Source organism: Gasterosteus aculeatus, chromosome 21 (genome assembly GCF_964276395.1).
Source record: "Gasterosteus aculeatus chromosome 21, fGasAcu3.hap1.1, whole genome shotgun sequence".
Taxonomy (NCBI): Eukaryota; Metazoa; Chordata; class Actinopteri; order Perciformes; family Gasterosteidae; genus Gasterosteus; species Gasterosteus aculeatus.
Genome location: NC_135708.1, coordinates 12942317 through 12959741, shown reverse-complemented (window position 1 = coordinate 12959741; position 17425 = coordinate 12942317). Strand labels below are relative to the sequence as shown.

The 17425-nt window shown below is 43.3% G+C and overlaps 1 protein-coding gene across 1 annotated transcript in view; it reads right to left on the bottom strand.

Annotated features, from left to right (window-relative positions):
• Positions 1 to 17425, bottom strand: part of cntnap2a (contactin associated protein 2a) — a 241430-nt gene that overhangs the window by 68377 nt on the left and 155628 nt on the right. Inside the window, exons 11-15 of the mRNA XM_040166691.2 lie at positions 11316 to 11478; positions 8382 to 8488; positions 5284 to 5403; positions 4130 to 4245; positions 3407 to 3491 (exon numbers count right to left, since the gene is read on the bottom strand). Coding sequence (XP_040022625.2) covers positions 3407 to 3491; positions 4130 to 4245; positions 5284 to 5403; positions 8382 to 8488; positions 11316 to 11478 — 591 coding nt within the window. The remainder of the gene's footprint in view (positions 1 to 3406; positions 3492 to 4129; positions 4246 to 5283; positions 5404 to 8381; positions 8489 to 11315; positions 11479 to 17425) is intronic.

Genomic DNA, 17425 nt, shown 5'->3' with positions numbered 1-17425 from the left:
CTAACAAAAGCACAGATGAGTTCAGCAAGAGACGAAACAAGTTAGGAATTCATTCTTTATTATTTATCTTTTGCAGCTCACTTGGACGTCTTGGCTTGTTCACGTTTCACAGCAGCTCATCGTTATTTGTACCTTTTACTTTTTCAAACAGCAAAGGAGAGAGAGGAGAGAGAGCGGAAAATTGAAATGGTTTGTCACTGAAAAGGGTAAAGATGATAAAATTAAAATAAAAAAACAGAAAAGTGGTTAACCAGCACCGAAGAAATAAAGTCACTATGAAATATCCCTGTGAGTGTGGAAAATCACAGTGGTTGGCTTACTGTGACTTGTGTGGCAATAATTGAGAGCAGAAGTGCCTGAGTAATTGACTGTAACAGCGCCGTGCATCCACACAGCCTCATTATCCTCAACCACACTTATCTCAAATCTGCGACCACCCCCGTGTCTTCTCTCTCCTCCGGTGTCCATCATTCCGTCGCTCCTCCACCGGCTGTTCTAATCGGTGTTTTGGATATTCTTTTTTCTTTTTGTTTAAAGCAGCGGGAGACGTGACACAGCATTTTAAATATGACTAGTTACATCACCTCTAATGTGAGCCATGTAATTATTTGTCCAAAGTCCATTCTTGTTCCACCGAGTGCCTGCGGCACCCTAACATCAGTTCAGTGTCTATTCCCTGAACCTGGGACTGAATGGGGCTGACGGCTTTTGTCCAATTTTTTCTCTCTTTTTTTCCATTTATCCTCCTCACATTTAACTTTTTCCCTCCATTCTATAGGTTTACTGAATATAATTGCTATAAAAACTCACTTGTTCTGACTTTAATGACCCATGTTCATAGCCATTAAATGTTCTAACATAACAAACTATTATTTCTATATAGAAATATTTACACACATATACTGTATATAAATTGATTTGATTGGGAAAAGCAATTGCGCTTTAGTGTCTCAGTCAATCTGCTTAATATAAGAGAACGTGTGAATCTGTGGTGCCTCTAAACTGTGCGCATATTAGTCACTTCTTACACTAGACTGGGTTAATGAGCTCATTTGTTTGACAGAAACATTTCTCTCTTCATTAGCCTCAACGCTAAAAATGATTCTATCAATCATCCAGCTTCAGGAAAGTGTGACAGCAGAGAAGCACAGCATGTGCCTTCACGTGCTCACAGTGTCACGGGGAATGTGTGCACGTATGTGAATACATTTGGAGTGAATCTGACACTTGATGCCTTTGATCCAGACTGAATGGAGTATTAGAGTCTGCCGTCTTGGTGCGGACTGCCCAGAGAAGTTCACCCCCGCGGCTTTCTACCAGCCAAAGGCCTTATTTCAAGGATCTTTAAAAAGGTTTGACTTTTGACTAGTGTACAGGTCTCATGTCCGTTCCACGCAAACTGCTTGTTTAATCCCTTCATTCACATATCATATTATTAGTGCAGAACAGGGATTGTTCAAGGCTCAGCCAGGATAGTGTGGCCATGACTACTGGTACACGGACATTATCTGCATGTTTAAAGGAGAAGAAGGAACGACAGTGAGAAAAGAACTGAACCTGGCTTATAACGCTGGACATTTGGGACCCGGCTTTGGTGCACGCTTCATCGACTGAGAATGATACCTGTGTGTTTTCATCTGCACGAGGGCTTCGTTTTGTTCATACCGTGTGCCGTTGGTTGTTTAAAGGGTGTTTACGCTGAAAGGAATTATCATCATTAGCGGAGGGAGACAATTATTCCTTCAAAAGCTGTAATTCCAACGCTAATCAAAATACTGTTCGCAGGGAGTGAGAAGAAACCAGCGCGGTTTGAGGTAAATTTGAGGTAAATGGGAGGCAGAAAATAAGAGGAGGTGAAGAGATGAAGAATGGCTGAAAGGTAAAAATTGAGACTTCAAATAGGATGAGGGAAAACAAAGGGCAGAGTGAAGGAAGCAAGTGTGGACGAGTGAGGGGAGACGAGAGAGAATAAATGGATTTCAGTTGATAAATGTGGAAGCACAAGATGATCGGGGAGCAGTGGAGATAGGAAGACATTAGAGGAAATGGGTGGAGGAGTGAGAGAGAGAGGAAAGCGAGACATTGCCCCTAGTTGCCGAGTGCCTTCGAGTCGCCTCCTTGCGCGTGTTGCTGCACGCGTCGGCGTCACGCTCTCCCACGACTTCACCTGCCTCATCTTGCCAATGAGCAAACGTCGGACACACTGCGTGCGTGCAGGTGCAAGGTGTGTACGAGTGAAAGAGAGTGGCGAAAACAAAGTGCGTAAACGAGGTGAGGAACGGGGGACGCGGGAGGGGGGGGAGGGGAGGGGTCAAGCAATTAGTACAATTATTGCCCGAGTTCCAAATTAGGGATGTCACTGGTGGCAGAATATAATTCCCATTTAACGGTTCGTTTGTCTCTTAAATGCCAGTCCGGGTGTAATAGATGAGATCCGCATGAGAAAAAACTGAAGTGGGAGAGTTGTGCGTGCGCATGTGGGTGTGTAGCCATGCGTGTGTGTGTGTGTGTGTGTGTGTGTGTGTGCCCGTTGTTCACAGAGAAAATACTGTTGACAGTGTAATTTGATCAAAGCTGACAGCTAATTTATGAAACATATTCTTGGGTAAATGATTTTTCCCGGTCCTACTACCTCGGTCATTCTAAACTGGTAATTGGATTTCCCTAACTTGCAAGGTAGAAAATTAGAAGTAAACTATTTTAATGAAGGACTGTGTGTGTGTGTGTGTGGGGGAAGGATGTTTGCATCATTGTGTTGTGTGCGCGTGTTTACACAACAGCAATCAAGCACGAGTATATATAAATGTAGCGCACAGATACGGCGTGTGCGTTTGTGTGCTCGTATGCCACGCTGCAGGGGAAAGTGGCATCTCTCGGTGCAGTGCAAGTTAATGGCAAAGTTTTGCACTGCTGCACTGCCGCACTAATACCCAGTTGTTACCCAAATACACAAACATACCCACACACACTCCCTCTGATTGCCATAAGTGTCTTGTCTTCATGAAGCAATCCCTAAGGGGGGTCTTTGTGCGTATGACTGTGTGTATGTGTGTGTGTGTGTGTGTGTGTGTGTGAGAGCCAGAAAAGGAAGCTGAGAAAAACAGCCAGAAATGCTTCTGACAACGAAGGCGAGCTTGTTATTTTTTATTTTTTTATAGTGAAAAACACACAAAGCCCTTTGAGTAACCGTGTTTAGGCGCTCCTACGCAGACACAAACACGCGCACATAAATTGACTTTACATTAAGCTGTGAGTCAAATGCAGATGCAAGCCCCTCTGTGTTTCCTGTACATTTCAAACCCCCTGGTAAAAGTCTGCTAAACCCAGATCAATCAAACGTCTCTAAGCCCGGGCAAATGGAACACAACCCGAGCCATTCCGCCTCCCAGCCTTTTGCAGCGCTTACCTGGAGTGTTGAGCAGCCTGGACATGCGACAGCTGTAGGCGATTTGCTGCTCACAGTATTCTGCGCTGGTGGTGATGGCTGTCACCTGGAAAGACACGCGCAGACATGCGTTTTCCTTTTGATCGTATTCAGCCAGACGGGAAGATTTAAGTTTAAAGGAAATTACGCCGTGCTGTTTTAATTTAAATTCCCCTCAGAGAAGATGGAAATGGAACAAGTGACCCATGCACATTAGGAGAGATGAAACTCACAGGAAGCATATGCTGCTCACACTGTAAACTGTTCCCGAATACACGTTGAAAAAAACATTAAACCCTTTAAAGTTTAAAAAAGATAACTTGTCTTTGTGTTACATGTGCAACCGGTAACTAAGAAGTATTGAGTCTTTAGTACGACAGGGCCGATGTGGGGAGGCCGAGCTGTATGTACCAACACCATAGGGGACAGGTGGTAGGAGCATGACCCGGAACAGTGACATTATGTGCATTTGAAATAATTAATCATTTATTGTCGCTGCTGAAGGTTTGAGCAAAGAAATTCTTATTTGATTTAACACTTGTGAGATATTGTCAGCTAATCGATGAGTTGATCTAATATTGAAATAATGTGCACTACAAATCTAAGGAAACATAAAAAACAACTTAATACAAGGCATACGTGTTACCGTTACACGTGTTGTATTGTACTCATGAAGTCACCTGTGTTTGTATGTCTGGTTTTTACCTGTTCCATGGAGGTGCTGTAGTTGACCTGTAAGACTGTGCGTCTTTCTCTGCTGGAGCCGGTCACTGCGATTTTGGGTGGCAGGTTGTTCATAACGGTCGTCCACACTTTGTCGTCTAAACACAACATGTGAGCGTTTTCAGAACGATAAGCCACTGAAATGCAGCAAATTATTTGTTTCCGTATATCCAGATTGCATACATTTACAAAAACTGCGGATCTACTCCTCTTGCTGACTCACACCATCTCACACGCGCACACACACACGCGCACACACACACACACACACACACACACACACACACACACACACACACACACACACACACACACACACACACACACACACACACACACACACACACACACACACACACACACACACACACACACACACACACACTGCAATTTGGCTGTCATGACACCAAAGTTCTTTCTATGTAATCTAAGTTCCGGCTGTGCAAAGCAGGGTTTAATAGACGCTTATGTGCAGCATGAGCCAGTCACCCAGACATCTCCCTGTTCATTCAAACCGTCAGCCGGGGAATGTCCGTCTGTGCATTTCAAGTCCTTAAGGTGTGTGTGTGTGTGTGGGAGTGTGCTATTCAGTGTGACTAAGGGGCTACCCAGCGGAGTGCGGTGACATTTCATTAAAAGTCTCGCCTTTTCTCTGCCTGCGTGCTCTGCCGTTCCAGACTACCTACTTATTCCACTGCATGTGTGTGTGTGTGTGTGTGTGTGTGTGTAAGGTGTTGGGAGTGTTGCATGTGTCGGTCTAGGAATGTGTGTGTGTGAGCGACTAAAGTGTCACTCGCACCGTTGGAGCACTCTTAGGTTGGCATAACAGGTCAGAATCATATCTGCGTGTGTGTGTGTGTGTGTGCGCGCCTCAGTGGTTGCAGCTCCTTCAGAGAAGGATGTCAGTAGTAGTCACCGTGTTGCCATGGAAACCCCAGGAGGAGCAGGTCAAGAGTGTTGTTGTCTGAGGTTAAAAATGAGGAGGGCTGGAGACTTTGGTAGAATTTGATCTGGACAGAATAGGGTGCACGCACACACGCACACATGCGTACCCCCACATACGCACACACACATAGACAGGAGACACACCGCAGGCGAAAGCACACCCATAGGCTCGCCCGCACACACACACACACCTGTCATGTTGCAATTGACTTTGAAGGGGCCAAGGGGCCCGCTGCTGTCGGGGTCGATCCAGTAGGTGTCAGAGGACCTGCCCAGGTGCTTATAGGCCTCACATGACGGCTCATAGATCGCTAAAAGTGGGACAGGGGCAAAGAGGAAAGGAGGAAACAGATGAGAGGTCAGAAGGGGATGAAAAATTACATAAAGCTGCAAAGCCACTGAGGTTGTTACAATCAAATGCACAAAATTAAATATTTGACATGACTGAGTGACAAATACATTTAATTTCAAGTATAAATGTTTGCTGATTCTGAGGAGAAGTACAAATAATAACATTTGTAAAAGCTTGAAAAAAAGATTTGTTTTGATACCTTGAAAGAGTTTACGTCATGTGTAGATAAATTTAGGTGTTGGAAATATCTTTATTTTGCAACAATGATAATAAAATATGCTGTTGAAAAATGCAGGGCAACCAGGGACAAAATTTTGCTATTTCTATTTGTTAGATGTTAAAGACACATTTAAATACAAAATTAGCGGAGTTTATCATCTTGTAAACACAGTGTTCAGAGATTTGCATGTAACTATTTACCATTTTCTGTCCCAAGATTGACGCTGGATAAGAGTTCATTACAGTCACCCACTCAAAAATACATCTGGTATCTTCGGTGGGGTTAGAAATCACAGTATGCAAATAATTCATGGTATTTCACTGCAACTACATTCTGCACATAATAACAATATGAAAAGATGATACACTTCACAAAAAAAAAACTCATATAAACACAATATATTTCTTTCTGCAATGGACCAAAGATTGATACAACTGTTGAATTTTAGGATGGATCTCCGGTAGCACATGATTGTAGAAAGGTGTATTCTTTCCCACCTCCTTGCACGAGGAAATGTCATATGGTTTCTAGTCTCTATTTAGCATATGACAAGATGTCGTGTCCCACACACTCTAGCAATCTGACACATTGATGTTACGTTTGTGTTGATCTGCACATACAGACTGTGTGTGTGTGTGGTTGGGTGGAATTGCTCTTTAAAGAAATGTGTGAGTGTAGGGAGTGAAACTCCATTCATTCAGGCAGCACCATTCAGAGGCTTAATAAAAACATTTAAAAAGAAAGAACATCTTTGCCTTTAAGTTTTAAGCTCTTCATAACTTTTTTCTGTTTTTACACGTGTCTTCTTCTTTGTGTCTCCTGTGCCGTCCTTTTCTCTTTCATTCTTCTAACTACTTCATTATAGGCCTTTCTTCTCGTAGATATGCCTCTGCTCGTTCAGGTGTTTAGTGTTGCAGTTACTTGCAAAGAGTAAATCCTATTGAACAAAACCCTGCCGGAACAAAATAGTGAGGCACCAGTCCATACACACCACACCACATTTTAACGCCTAGCCTATGACTATGCGATTCTAGCTCATCTGCTTTCAACAAGGTGCTGAAAGCATTCTTTAGAAATTTTGGTCCATATTGATAGGATAGCATCTTACAGTTGATGGAGATTTGTGGGATGCACATCCAGGGCACGAAGCTCCCGTTCCACCACATCCCAAAGATGCTCTATTGGGTTGAGATCTGGTGACTGTGGGGGCCATTTTAGTACAGTGAACTCAGTGTCATGTTCAAGAAACCAATTTGAAATGATTCGAGCTTTGTGACACGGTGCATCATCCGGCTGGAAGTAGCCATCAGAGGATGGGTACATGGTGCCATAAAGGGATGGACATGGTCAGAAACAATGCTCAGGTAGGCCGTGGCATTTAAACAATGCCCAATTGGCACTAAGGGGCCTAAAGTGCGCCAAGAAAACATCCCCCACACATTACACTACCACCACCAGCCTGCACAGTGGTAACAAGGCATGATGGATCCATGTTCTCATTCTGTTTACGCCAAATTCTGACTCTACCATCAACAGAAATCGAGACTCATCAGACCAGGCAACATTTTTCCAGTCTTCAACTGTCCAATTTTGGTGAGCTCTTGCAAATTGTAGCCTCTTTTTCCTATTTGTAGTGGAGATGAGTGGTACCCGGTGGGGTCTTCTGCTGTTGTAGCCCATCCGCCTCAAGGTTGTGCGTGTTGTGGCTTTACAAATGCTTTGCTGCATACCTCGGTTGTAACGAGTGGTTATTTCAGTCAAAGTTGCTCGTCTATCAGCTTGAATCAGTCGGCTCATTCTCCTCTGACCTCTAGCATCAACAAGGCATTTTCGGCCACAGGACTGCCGCATACTGAATGTTTTTCCCTTTTCACACCATTCTTTGTGAACCCTAGAAATGGTTGTGTGTGAAAATCCCAGTAAGTGAGCAGATTGTGAAATACTCAGACCGGCCCGTCTGGCACCAACAACCATGCCACGCTCAAAATTGCTTAAATCACCTTTCTTTCCCATTCTGACATTCACTTTGGAGTTCAGGAGATTGTCTTGACCAGGACCACACCCCTAAATGCATTGAAGCAACTGCCATGTGATTGGTTGATTAGATAATTGCATTAATGAGAAATTGAACAGGTGTTCCTAATAATCCTTTAGGTGATGTCGTGACACAAAAACATCTTGATGAACGTTCTGATAAATCCAGGCTCCTGTCCCACTGCAAAGCTGTATTCTGAACAAGGGGCCTTTTCACTCAATCCATTCTTTAAATGTTGTCACACTTCTTTTATATCAAATCTGTTGTTTTATGTTTGACAGGCACAATATTTCTAAAACGCTTCCTTCTCAACCTCTCTTAAAAGAGAACAATGTCCGCAGCACATGGGAGCGGGGATGACATTCTCTGGTTTTGAAGCCTTTCAAACTGTTCCCTTTGTGCGCCCGTGCTTTGGGTCCGGTCAGACCAGAACAGAAGACACAAAGCAGTGAGAAAAGCGTGGCCTCTGAACACTTCAAAAGGTTCATCCGTCCCTCTGCTGAGGATTGTCGCTTCGGAAGAAGAAACACAAACGCAAATCCCTCAGTGGCGAACAGAAGAAGGCCAGATCGCACAAACGCACAGGGAACACAACGGCGCTTTTTGAGTTAGAGGTGTGGGCGGTGGTACAGAGAGTGACACGCAACGGCACACAAACACATGTACACGCTCGTACACTTACAAGTGTGGCAGGTGGCTCCAGTGTATCCGGTTCCATCGCAGGTACAGCTGAAACTGTCCCAGGTCTGCTTGCACCGCCCACCGTGCTCACAATGGTTCGGCATACACCTGCGGGGAAAGAGTGCGTACTTACTTTTAAAAGAGAAAAATCATTTTGCAGTATGTATTGTATATACTGTTGCATGTTTATACTGACAGCATGCAGCAGATATTCTTATTTATGTCTGGTGGTGTTGAATATGAATATGAGTATTCAACCATCCGTAGTGTGTGTGGCTAAGTTTGACTATATTTAGTCCAATCATTTTAAACAAAAAAAGCAATTACTGCAATTTAGCAAAAACCACAGTTGAGTTCAGCAGAGTCAGTAAGGGAAGCTCTGCGTGGATGCACATGCTCTGAAGGAGTTGGAGGCAGCGGTGGTTTATCGTGCTGATGCTCCAGGCATGTGACTGTTGTATGTGGAAAGGAAAATGTAGTAAAATATATTTATCTAAAATGAGGTCTATTTAATAAAGGTCAACGCTCAGATATCTATAATTATCTCCATATTATAATGAGAGAACTTCGAGATAAGAAAGACATGCGACCTCACTGATAATCTCAGTGCTCAAGTGTCATGAGGCCACAGTTACGTTCCTACAAGGAAGAAGAGACAGCAAGAAGCGCGACGTGACGACGAGAGGTGCGGCAGTGAAGGCCGGGAGATATAATCGCGGTGGTAAAGTGCGGTTCTTTTACAATCACAATCTACGCTAAAAAGGACCTGCAGCGAGGAGTGTAAGTGCATGTAAACAGTGTGAGTACAGCATTAAGCACATTGCACTTCTGACATCCCCAGTTTTTTTCTTGTTGAGATTTCATCACCAACTCAGATCTTGAACACAGCAAAGTGCCGCGGCTTGATGTGTTTGGTGCCGATGAGCCGGGTTTCCCCGCACACGTACTTGTTCACACATTTGGCAAATCAAACACAAGTTTGAGTGATTGCTGCTATGATGAGGGAAGCAGGCAGGAGAGAAAAGAACCACTGAGTCATAAGTGCTGCAGGGGTCCTTTAAAATACTGAGCTTTTATTTTAGTCTTGTCAGGAGTCAGGCAGTTAAGCAGCACGGAGCGGGAGACAAGACGATCGCTGTTGTCAAACCTCCAGCGTCTCAGAAACCGCCGTGAATTTGTCATAAAAAACGTGGACTTGTGAGTTCACTGAGAGGAGCGACTCATAGTATCTCTTCTTTTTATTTTGTCTCTTTGTCTCTATATAAAGTTTTATCACTATCATGCACATTTTTTGTTGATGACCTCTGCTATGTAGGCTGTCATGCCTGGAGTATCAAGATAGATATAAACCCTAACCCTACATGTGTGCTTTCTTAGTGTCTGACATGCAGTGGAGTGCTTGTGCTGTTGTTCAACTATGTGTAGAATGTGAGAAAGACATTGGCTGCTGCAGAGAAAGTATATTTGGAAAATAATCATCCTCCTCTCGAGCTTTGACGGTGTAGCTAACACTGCTACACATGTACATGCCTGCCAGTCCAACAGCGACACTGCTTGACAAAATAACAAGTTATGAGGACAAAAGTAAGGCGGTGCATATACTCCCATTGTTAATCAAATCCAATTCAACCCTTGCTTTTGTTTTCAAGCCATCACATGTTCTGTGAATGCAATAGAAAGTTCTATAACACCGGCGATCAACGAATGTCATGCTGATTTATAGCTTCAGCAGGCACTTTAAGTGCAGTTTTGAATGGCATTGTGCTTCCACAATGGACTTGCGATTGACCACAAAAAGACAATCACGGGAGACATTATGCTCAGTAAGTCGTGAGCACTGAACTCGACTAACTAAACGTGCAGGGGGCTGTGTGTGACAGCGTGAGATCTTTGAGGAGGGTTGACCCCCTCAGTATGATTATGCCCCCACGTGTGTGTGTGTGTGTGTGTGTGTTGCAGTACAGAGTGCCGGTGACATTGTGGGATATGGTAATCATCAAGCCTTGCCCTTGTGCGTGTCCGTGGAGATGTGAGTTTCTACTTCTTCCAGCCTCACCACGGCATTGGTCAAAAGGAGGTCAGACTGGGCTACTGGAAACCAGGTAGGACAGTGTTAATTTAAACCCCTTTTCAATAGCAACAAAGTCACCTGACTCCAAACAATGTCGACATTTTCATTGGGACTCCAACCACAAAAAAAATAAAAAAAGGTATCAGTTTTAACTGTTCTTCGGTATGGACTGACAACTGATATAGGAATGTTTTTACACATGATGCGGGTAAAAGGTATTGACAAACCGAACATAAAAACCAAATCATGAGGGATATGCTGTCAGTCAGCGCAAGGTCAACTAGTTATTGCAGCTTCCTAATCATGTTTACCTTCTAATCCATGTTTCATTTATTTGGCCATTGCGCGAGTGGAAAACACTGACTTTAGGTTCAGGCCTAATCCTTGAAGATTTAACCAGTCCACAAACTTTGGATGAATGTTTGCAAACATGAGATTCAGAGTAAGGAAGCTTCCAACTCCCAAGTGCAAGGTGTGGCTGATTCCATGCATGAAAGATGTCCCAGTGTTTGAATTGTCTACGTGACAAGTAAATAAATTGGAATGCCATCAAGTTGCAGTGAAGGCTTCCAATGAGCCAACTTTGGGACGTGTGTCAAATATCTCTCTCTGTTATACTGTTGTGTGTTTGATGTTTGATTAAGATCGTACCCCTGGAACGCCATCATTTTGATCCATTTATCAGCATGACAAGCACACAAACAAACACACAGACATAGTGTTGCGTAGGTACTGATTTTTTTTGACTCTCCCAATTTAAAACCACTTGATTTATGACACTTATTAGTGCTCTGCATATGGCGGTTATTTTCATTCATGACTGATCGTATGGATGCGCGTGCATGAAGGAATTGTTATTCTTACCTGTCTATAATTGCACACATGTCGAGGCTGATATTCTCAAAAGCTCCCACGGTGCCTTTTTCCACTGCATGCAAATCAGCTGCTTGGTCGTCAACCAAGATTGCTTGCATGCAGCCCTGGAAGGTACGCTGGGAGGGTGGGAACAGCGTCTGGAGAAAGTACCCTAAAACCAGAAAAAGAAAAAACACTATTTCAAATCCCAGAGAGTTTAAGATTAATAGACTGAATGCAGAACAGCGTTGAGGCGACAGAAACAAAGCAGACCAGAGTGAAATGGGGTGAAAGGGTGCAGGAGTACGACAACAGACAAAGAAGGGGGATTCTTTTTATCTATGATTTAAAGCAAATGATGAAAAGGGGACCGTCTGTGGAGACATCGAACTGAACGATGATATCATCCTTGACTAGGAACAAGAGACCTGTTATTGCCATCTTAAAGCCATAAACCTCTATCCGTCCTCTTGTTTTAGAGGCCCATTAGCCTAAATAAGGTCAGTAAGGCCACAATATAGGTTTTGTTATGTGCAGTACTTTTATGTAATACAAGAGTCAATGGCCCGTCCTGATGTCGCACTGGGCCTTGACTGTCACAAGGCCAAGGCTAGGACAGAAAGGGTGTGTGTGAGCGCGTGCATGCTGAAAAATCACCTGGAAAAGTGAAACCATTTGGATACATGAGTCTACGTGTCTCTATATGACTGGGAGGCATAGGAGTATTGCACATGTACCAATCCGTCTTCAGTGTGCACATCTACAGGCGTTATTGCAGCACGCACGCCCTGGCACATACAGGAGACGAGAGCCTTGGAATCAATCTCTGCCACACGGGTCGCACATAAAACACCGCAACTCAATGGCATCTCCATCATTGGGATGTTAGAAGCCGTCGCACCATACAGGATGCCTATCCGCCTCAAGGCCCGAGCATCAAAAGGTTCATTTATAGAGGGCATAATGCACTGTTTGTGTGTGCTTGTGTGACCCCCAAGAAATAATTGTAGTTCTTGTGGCTGGCTGATGCGTCGGCAAACAAAGCAGCAGAAAAGTAACATTTGTGTCCCCGCAAGAGGGGTTTCTGCTGGATCCATCCTTTTTCTTCACATCTCTTGGTTTTTCATTTCCTCCCCCAAAAGTGTCTTCCGTCATCCTTGCCATCTGTCTCTTCTCCTGCCACACCTGTCTACTGTCTTTTCAGGCGGCGGGAATGAGACAGAAGGACAGTAAAAGGAGAGCGGGACGGTGAGGATGGTGGAGGGAAGATAGGAAACAGAGCAGACTGCAGCTGGCCGGCAGCACTGTGTGTGTTGTGGAGCGCATATGAATGCAAAGGAAATGCAGCCATCCTGACGGTTTTCCGGAACAAACGGAGCAATGCCAGGCACAGCTAGAGGAGGAGGTTTCTCTTATTTTATCCAAACCACTAGCGGATAAATTTAATACAAAAATGTCCCAATGGTGTGTTGGGTGTCACCTGCTCCAGCCCACCAACTACCGACTTAATCATAGAACTTGAACCACAGTTCATAGAACAGGAATTATTAATCATAACTGGTCATGCTTACTTGCTTAATCTGGATAATGTGGGGTATCTTGAGGCAATCGAGTCTCAAATAATAACCGGAGCCAGTCTGAGAAAATGCAGTAGTGGAAGCTCCCTTCTGTCACTTATAGTGATCAACACTTTAAATGTTTATTTTGGGCATTGTACTAAAGTAATTTGCCCATTAGTTGACTAAACAAAACAAAGCTGAATTCAATCCTGACAGCAGTCATGTTTTACGTTTGGTCAAAGCAGCATGGTCCCCCCTATTGCAGCTAAACTGACAAAACAACAAGATTAATGGTGTCAAAACAAACAGAGGCAAACACTTGGCAAACAGAGCAGAGTCGTGGCCGCACATCCGTGCACGCCCGGGAAAAAAATAAAAATAAAATCACACACACCCAGAGCTCAAGTGCGTGCTAAGCATGTCTGACCACATTTGATTATTGTTGCATTAATTTGTTAAATGAACAAAAGCTCTATTTCTTCTAACCCCTCAGGATCCGAAACAGCAGCAATAATCCCCGGCAGTCTTGTTGGCACTATCACAGCCCCTCTGCTGCGCCCGAAGCGCTTCCCTTACAATGCACACTAGAAGAGCTCTACTACCTGATCACCATCTGGCCGGCGCAGCTGGCTTTCAGGCCACACAACACTTGTGTCCACATCCAAACACATTTCGGGGGACGAATCGGTTTTCAGAAGGGCTGGTCTGGAAATCGGCCATTATGGTTGGTTGTAAAAAATTTAACAAATATTTTGAGGGCTGCAATTCTGCAGCATATTCAGGGGAGACACAATTTGTTGCCAAACACAATATGTTTACTTCCCAAATTCATGCCCGGAAAAACTGTGCTTATCTATTAACCACCTGCTGCTATTTCTCCGCAAGGTAAAAAATAAATAATTAAAAAGAACAATCTTGGAGCAAACCATCAAACGAAGTTAACATGCACGAGTGTTAAACCTCCCTGCACACGAGCTGAGCACAGTGTATGTAGGCAACACAAGACCGTATGTCGTAGTGCATGTACTAATGGAAAGTATTCACTTTTTTTTTTTTACATCAAAGTGTCACGCTACACCTCCCGGAGTGACCAAATAAACAGACTGCATTGTGAGAAGCATCACAACGCTTTATCTCAAAAGGTCAGAGGTTTTCCAACACAGTCCCCAGTAGACTAATGGAAAAGCAAAGCCAAAAAATGCTTCTGTGAAGCTGTCATTTATTTATTGGCATGGAATAAATATGAGGGAATTTTATGACACTTGGGATATAACGACACAGGAAATGTTTTAACACAATTCAGAGCAAAAGTGTAATACTGTATAATTGGAAAGTAAGCGGAGAGTGCAAAAACTAAAAGAACAAATAATATTTTTTTTCTTATAATGAATAATGAAACATCTGTGTTCTTCAGGGTGGAAAATCCCTTGATTGACTACTCTTGCATTAGAACTGTCAATTTGTCACCTGTTCTTGTGGTGAGAAGAGCCCAACTTTATGTGCTTGTGTATATTCATATGTGTATTTGTGCGAGTGTTCAACTTCCCTCTTGAGAAATTCAATTTGCGGATGTCTCGTGTCAGTCACTTACTAATTTCTCTAAGCGGAGCGTCAGGAGTGAGAAACTACTACCCCGTAAAATAGGCTTTGGGTTCAAGAGGCTGCTTCTAAAAGCAGACGCTTGAAGCATAGAGGGGTGGAGACGAGAGAAGAAGAGGGGAGACGAGGGGGGAGGCATAGCAAGGGGCCGACCCGGTTAAAGAGGATAAGGGGGATGAGAGGGAAAAGAAGAGGATGAGGGCCAAGAAAGAAAAAAGAGAAGATGAACTGAGGAAAACAGAATAAAGACATGAGGAAGGGAGGGAAAGCGGAGAAAAGAAGAAGAGTTAAGAAAGAGGGCTTCGTTGGAGATTGTGTGACGGAGGATCAGAGCCAAGCCTTTTCCTCCATCTGATATCCAAAGAGTCGTATCCTGTAACTCTGTAACCTTTAGGTTTAAGCAATGCCTCGTGAAGTCTGATGCCACAGAATCAGAAAAAGCAGTGCAATTTGACCCAAAGCAACAATTTTGGCATGTATGGTAACATCACTGTTGCCACGGCAAAGGAATCTGTTTCATCACGTGAAAAACAGGCAGTGGCGTGTGCTACTGTGAAAGCTTCTACATCCTTTAAAAGGAAGCTTTCATAAGGGAATTACCATGAAAGTATTGTATTAATAAACATAAACATTGCACATATATAACAGTGTCACAAATCAAACAAGTGGAAAGAAATTAGGAAGAAGTGAAGGAAGGAACTGCATAAATTAGCCTTTAAACTCTTTGGCAATGACATTTGAGCTCTGCAAAGTCCCTTCATAGTCCACAAAATACATTAAACATAACCACTTATGGAAATGAGGCAATTTATTAAGTTAATTAAAGCATTATTTAGCAAATGCTTTTTATGTCACCAGGCTTGTCTTTGCATCACACCTCGACGGTATTAATATTAATGTCTAAAAGCTTTAAGCAGCGCAGTTATTTAAAAAGAACAATTTCGATCACAGGCCTCATGTTGTCAAAACGTTATACACGGTTCACACAACCACACACACAAGAACACTTTTAGATGAATCTGCCGATTGGGTGTGGAATAAACCTGAATAAATGAATCATGCTTAAATTAGGAATATATAAACTGACCAGTAGTTAAAGCATCATTTTACAAACACTATGATATGTTCAATACATACATTGCAATAAGATATAGAGCACAACCTAAAACCACCTAAGAACAATTGTTCAATAGCAAACAAGTGTGAGAAGTATGAGAAGCGAAGTAATTGAGATACAGGAAAGAGGTCTATTACCTAAATCAAACCTAAAAGTGTAGTTACTGCTCATCAACTTTCGGCGATGGTAAACAGCAGATTGGTTCATTGAAGTCACGGCGTTTGAAGCCGATGGCGAAGCCCGCCTTGAATATTAAACAATATTCATTTGTTCACTAAACTGAGTGGTGCACTGAAAGAACAGACACGAGGAAAGTGCTGATGGAATATGGTTGGAGAGCTTTAGGACAGCTTAATGCACTTGGCCTCTCTGACTCATCAAGCTGAACGATCTAAGAGACCAATTGAGGGCGAGTCAAAGGCTAAACTACCTTTTGTTCGCTCACTATATTTTTCGGTTACCTGTGTGCTGGAATGAAATTTGGCCCCTTAATGGGATAAGGTGATTTAAATAAATGCTGTGCATAGTATATCTGAACTCTGAGTTAAATGTGTTCTGGTTAGAATGTGCTCAGGATTTTATGGGTATGTGGTCAGAAGGAGAAACTCGGTTCACAAACATTCACGCTCACACTAACCTACACACAGAGATTTAGATGGTTTCAGGCCTTCATCGTTGGTCCGTACTAAGGGGGGGGGGGCAGGTCATAATGAATGCAGGTCATGCAATTAGAGAACTGAGCAGTATGCTGTGTAAATTTAAAGTAAAACCAACCCGATTGTGAAAATGTGAGTCTCCCTAAAACTTCCCACCTGGTCAGTGAAGTGGTGGCCTAAATGTCTCCTTATACTCCTGTTGTTAGGGGGATGAAAACTTCTGAAAGAACACAGGTGCCCTCTTCACCGGGTAAAGACAATACAGAGATCTTCTCCTCTCAGCCACTATTGATTCTCAACTCTGCTTACTAAAATCCATAAATCACCAATTGGATCAAAACGGTAAAGAGAAATTGAGAAGGAAGAAGTGAAGGAGAGGCGGGCAAAGCCAGAAAAGACAGAAGAGGACAAAAGATATCAAGAAAGTTACCGTGAAAGAAAGATGAGCAATAGTTCAAGGCATTAAAAAAACATTTAAGAAATGCAGCAAGTTTTGGATGTTTCCCGAGGGAAATATCAAGGCCAGAAACCTGGCGTTTATAAGTATAGAATACCCATCATGGATTGAAGGGGAATTCACTAAACAGCAGAGAGGGAATAATTAAGATGGACAACACTCAATAAAAGAATGTGGATGTGTGTGTGCGTGTGTGTGTGTGAGTGAGGTGTTATGATCCTTATTGACTCGCCCCGGCAAATGGTCTTGCTTGATGGATGAGATTGTGCCCTGATAGAGAGAGGAAGAGATGGGGACAGATGCCTGATGGAGCTACCAGAGCCTGGACTATCTCTCTCAGTTACTGTAATTTCATACAGGTGCCAAACCGCACACTAGCACACAGACACACACACACACACACACACACACACACACACACACACACACACGGAGACACACAGTCACACGTGCACACTTAGATACGGACCGTCTTCCAACAGACGGACGGCAGTGTCTGGCATCATTAACCTGGCGTCTTCCTAATTCAGACAGATAGTGGCTGCTTTGTGAGTGTGTGTGTGTGTGTGTTCCCCCTGCTTGTGTCTATGTGTTGGTATAGTTGTGCTCTTGCTAAGTGAGAAACTTCCTGAACTCTGGCCACTGGGACGTAGATTTCCGGTGTTATAACTGATTTATAGACATTTAGCCAGCACACAGACGGATAAAGCCTAATATAAGTTTCGCAGAGC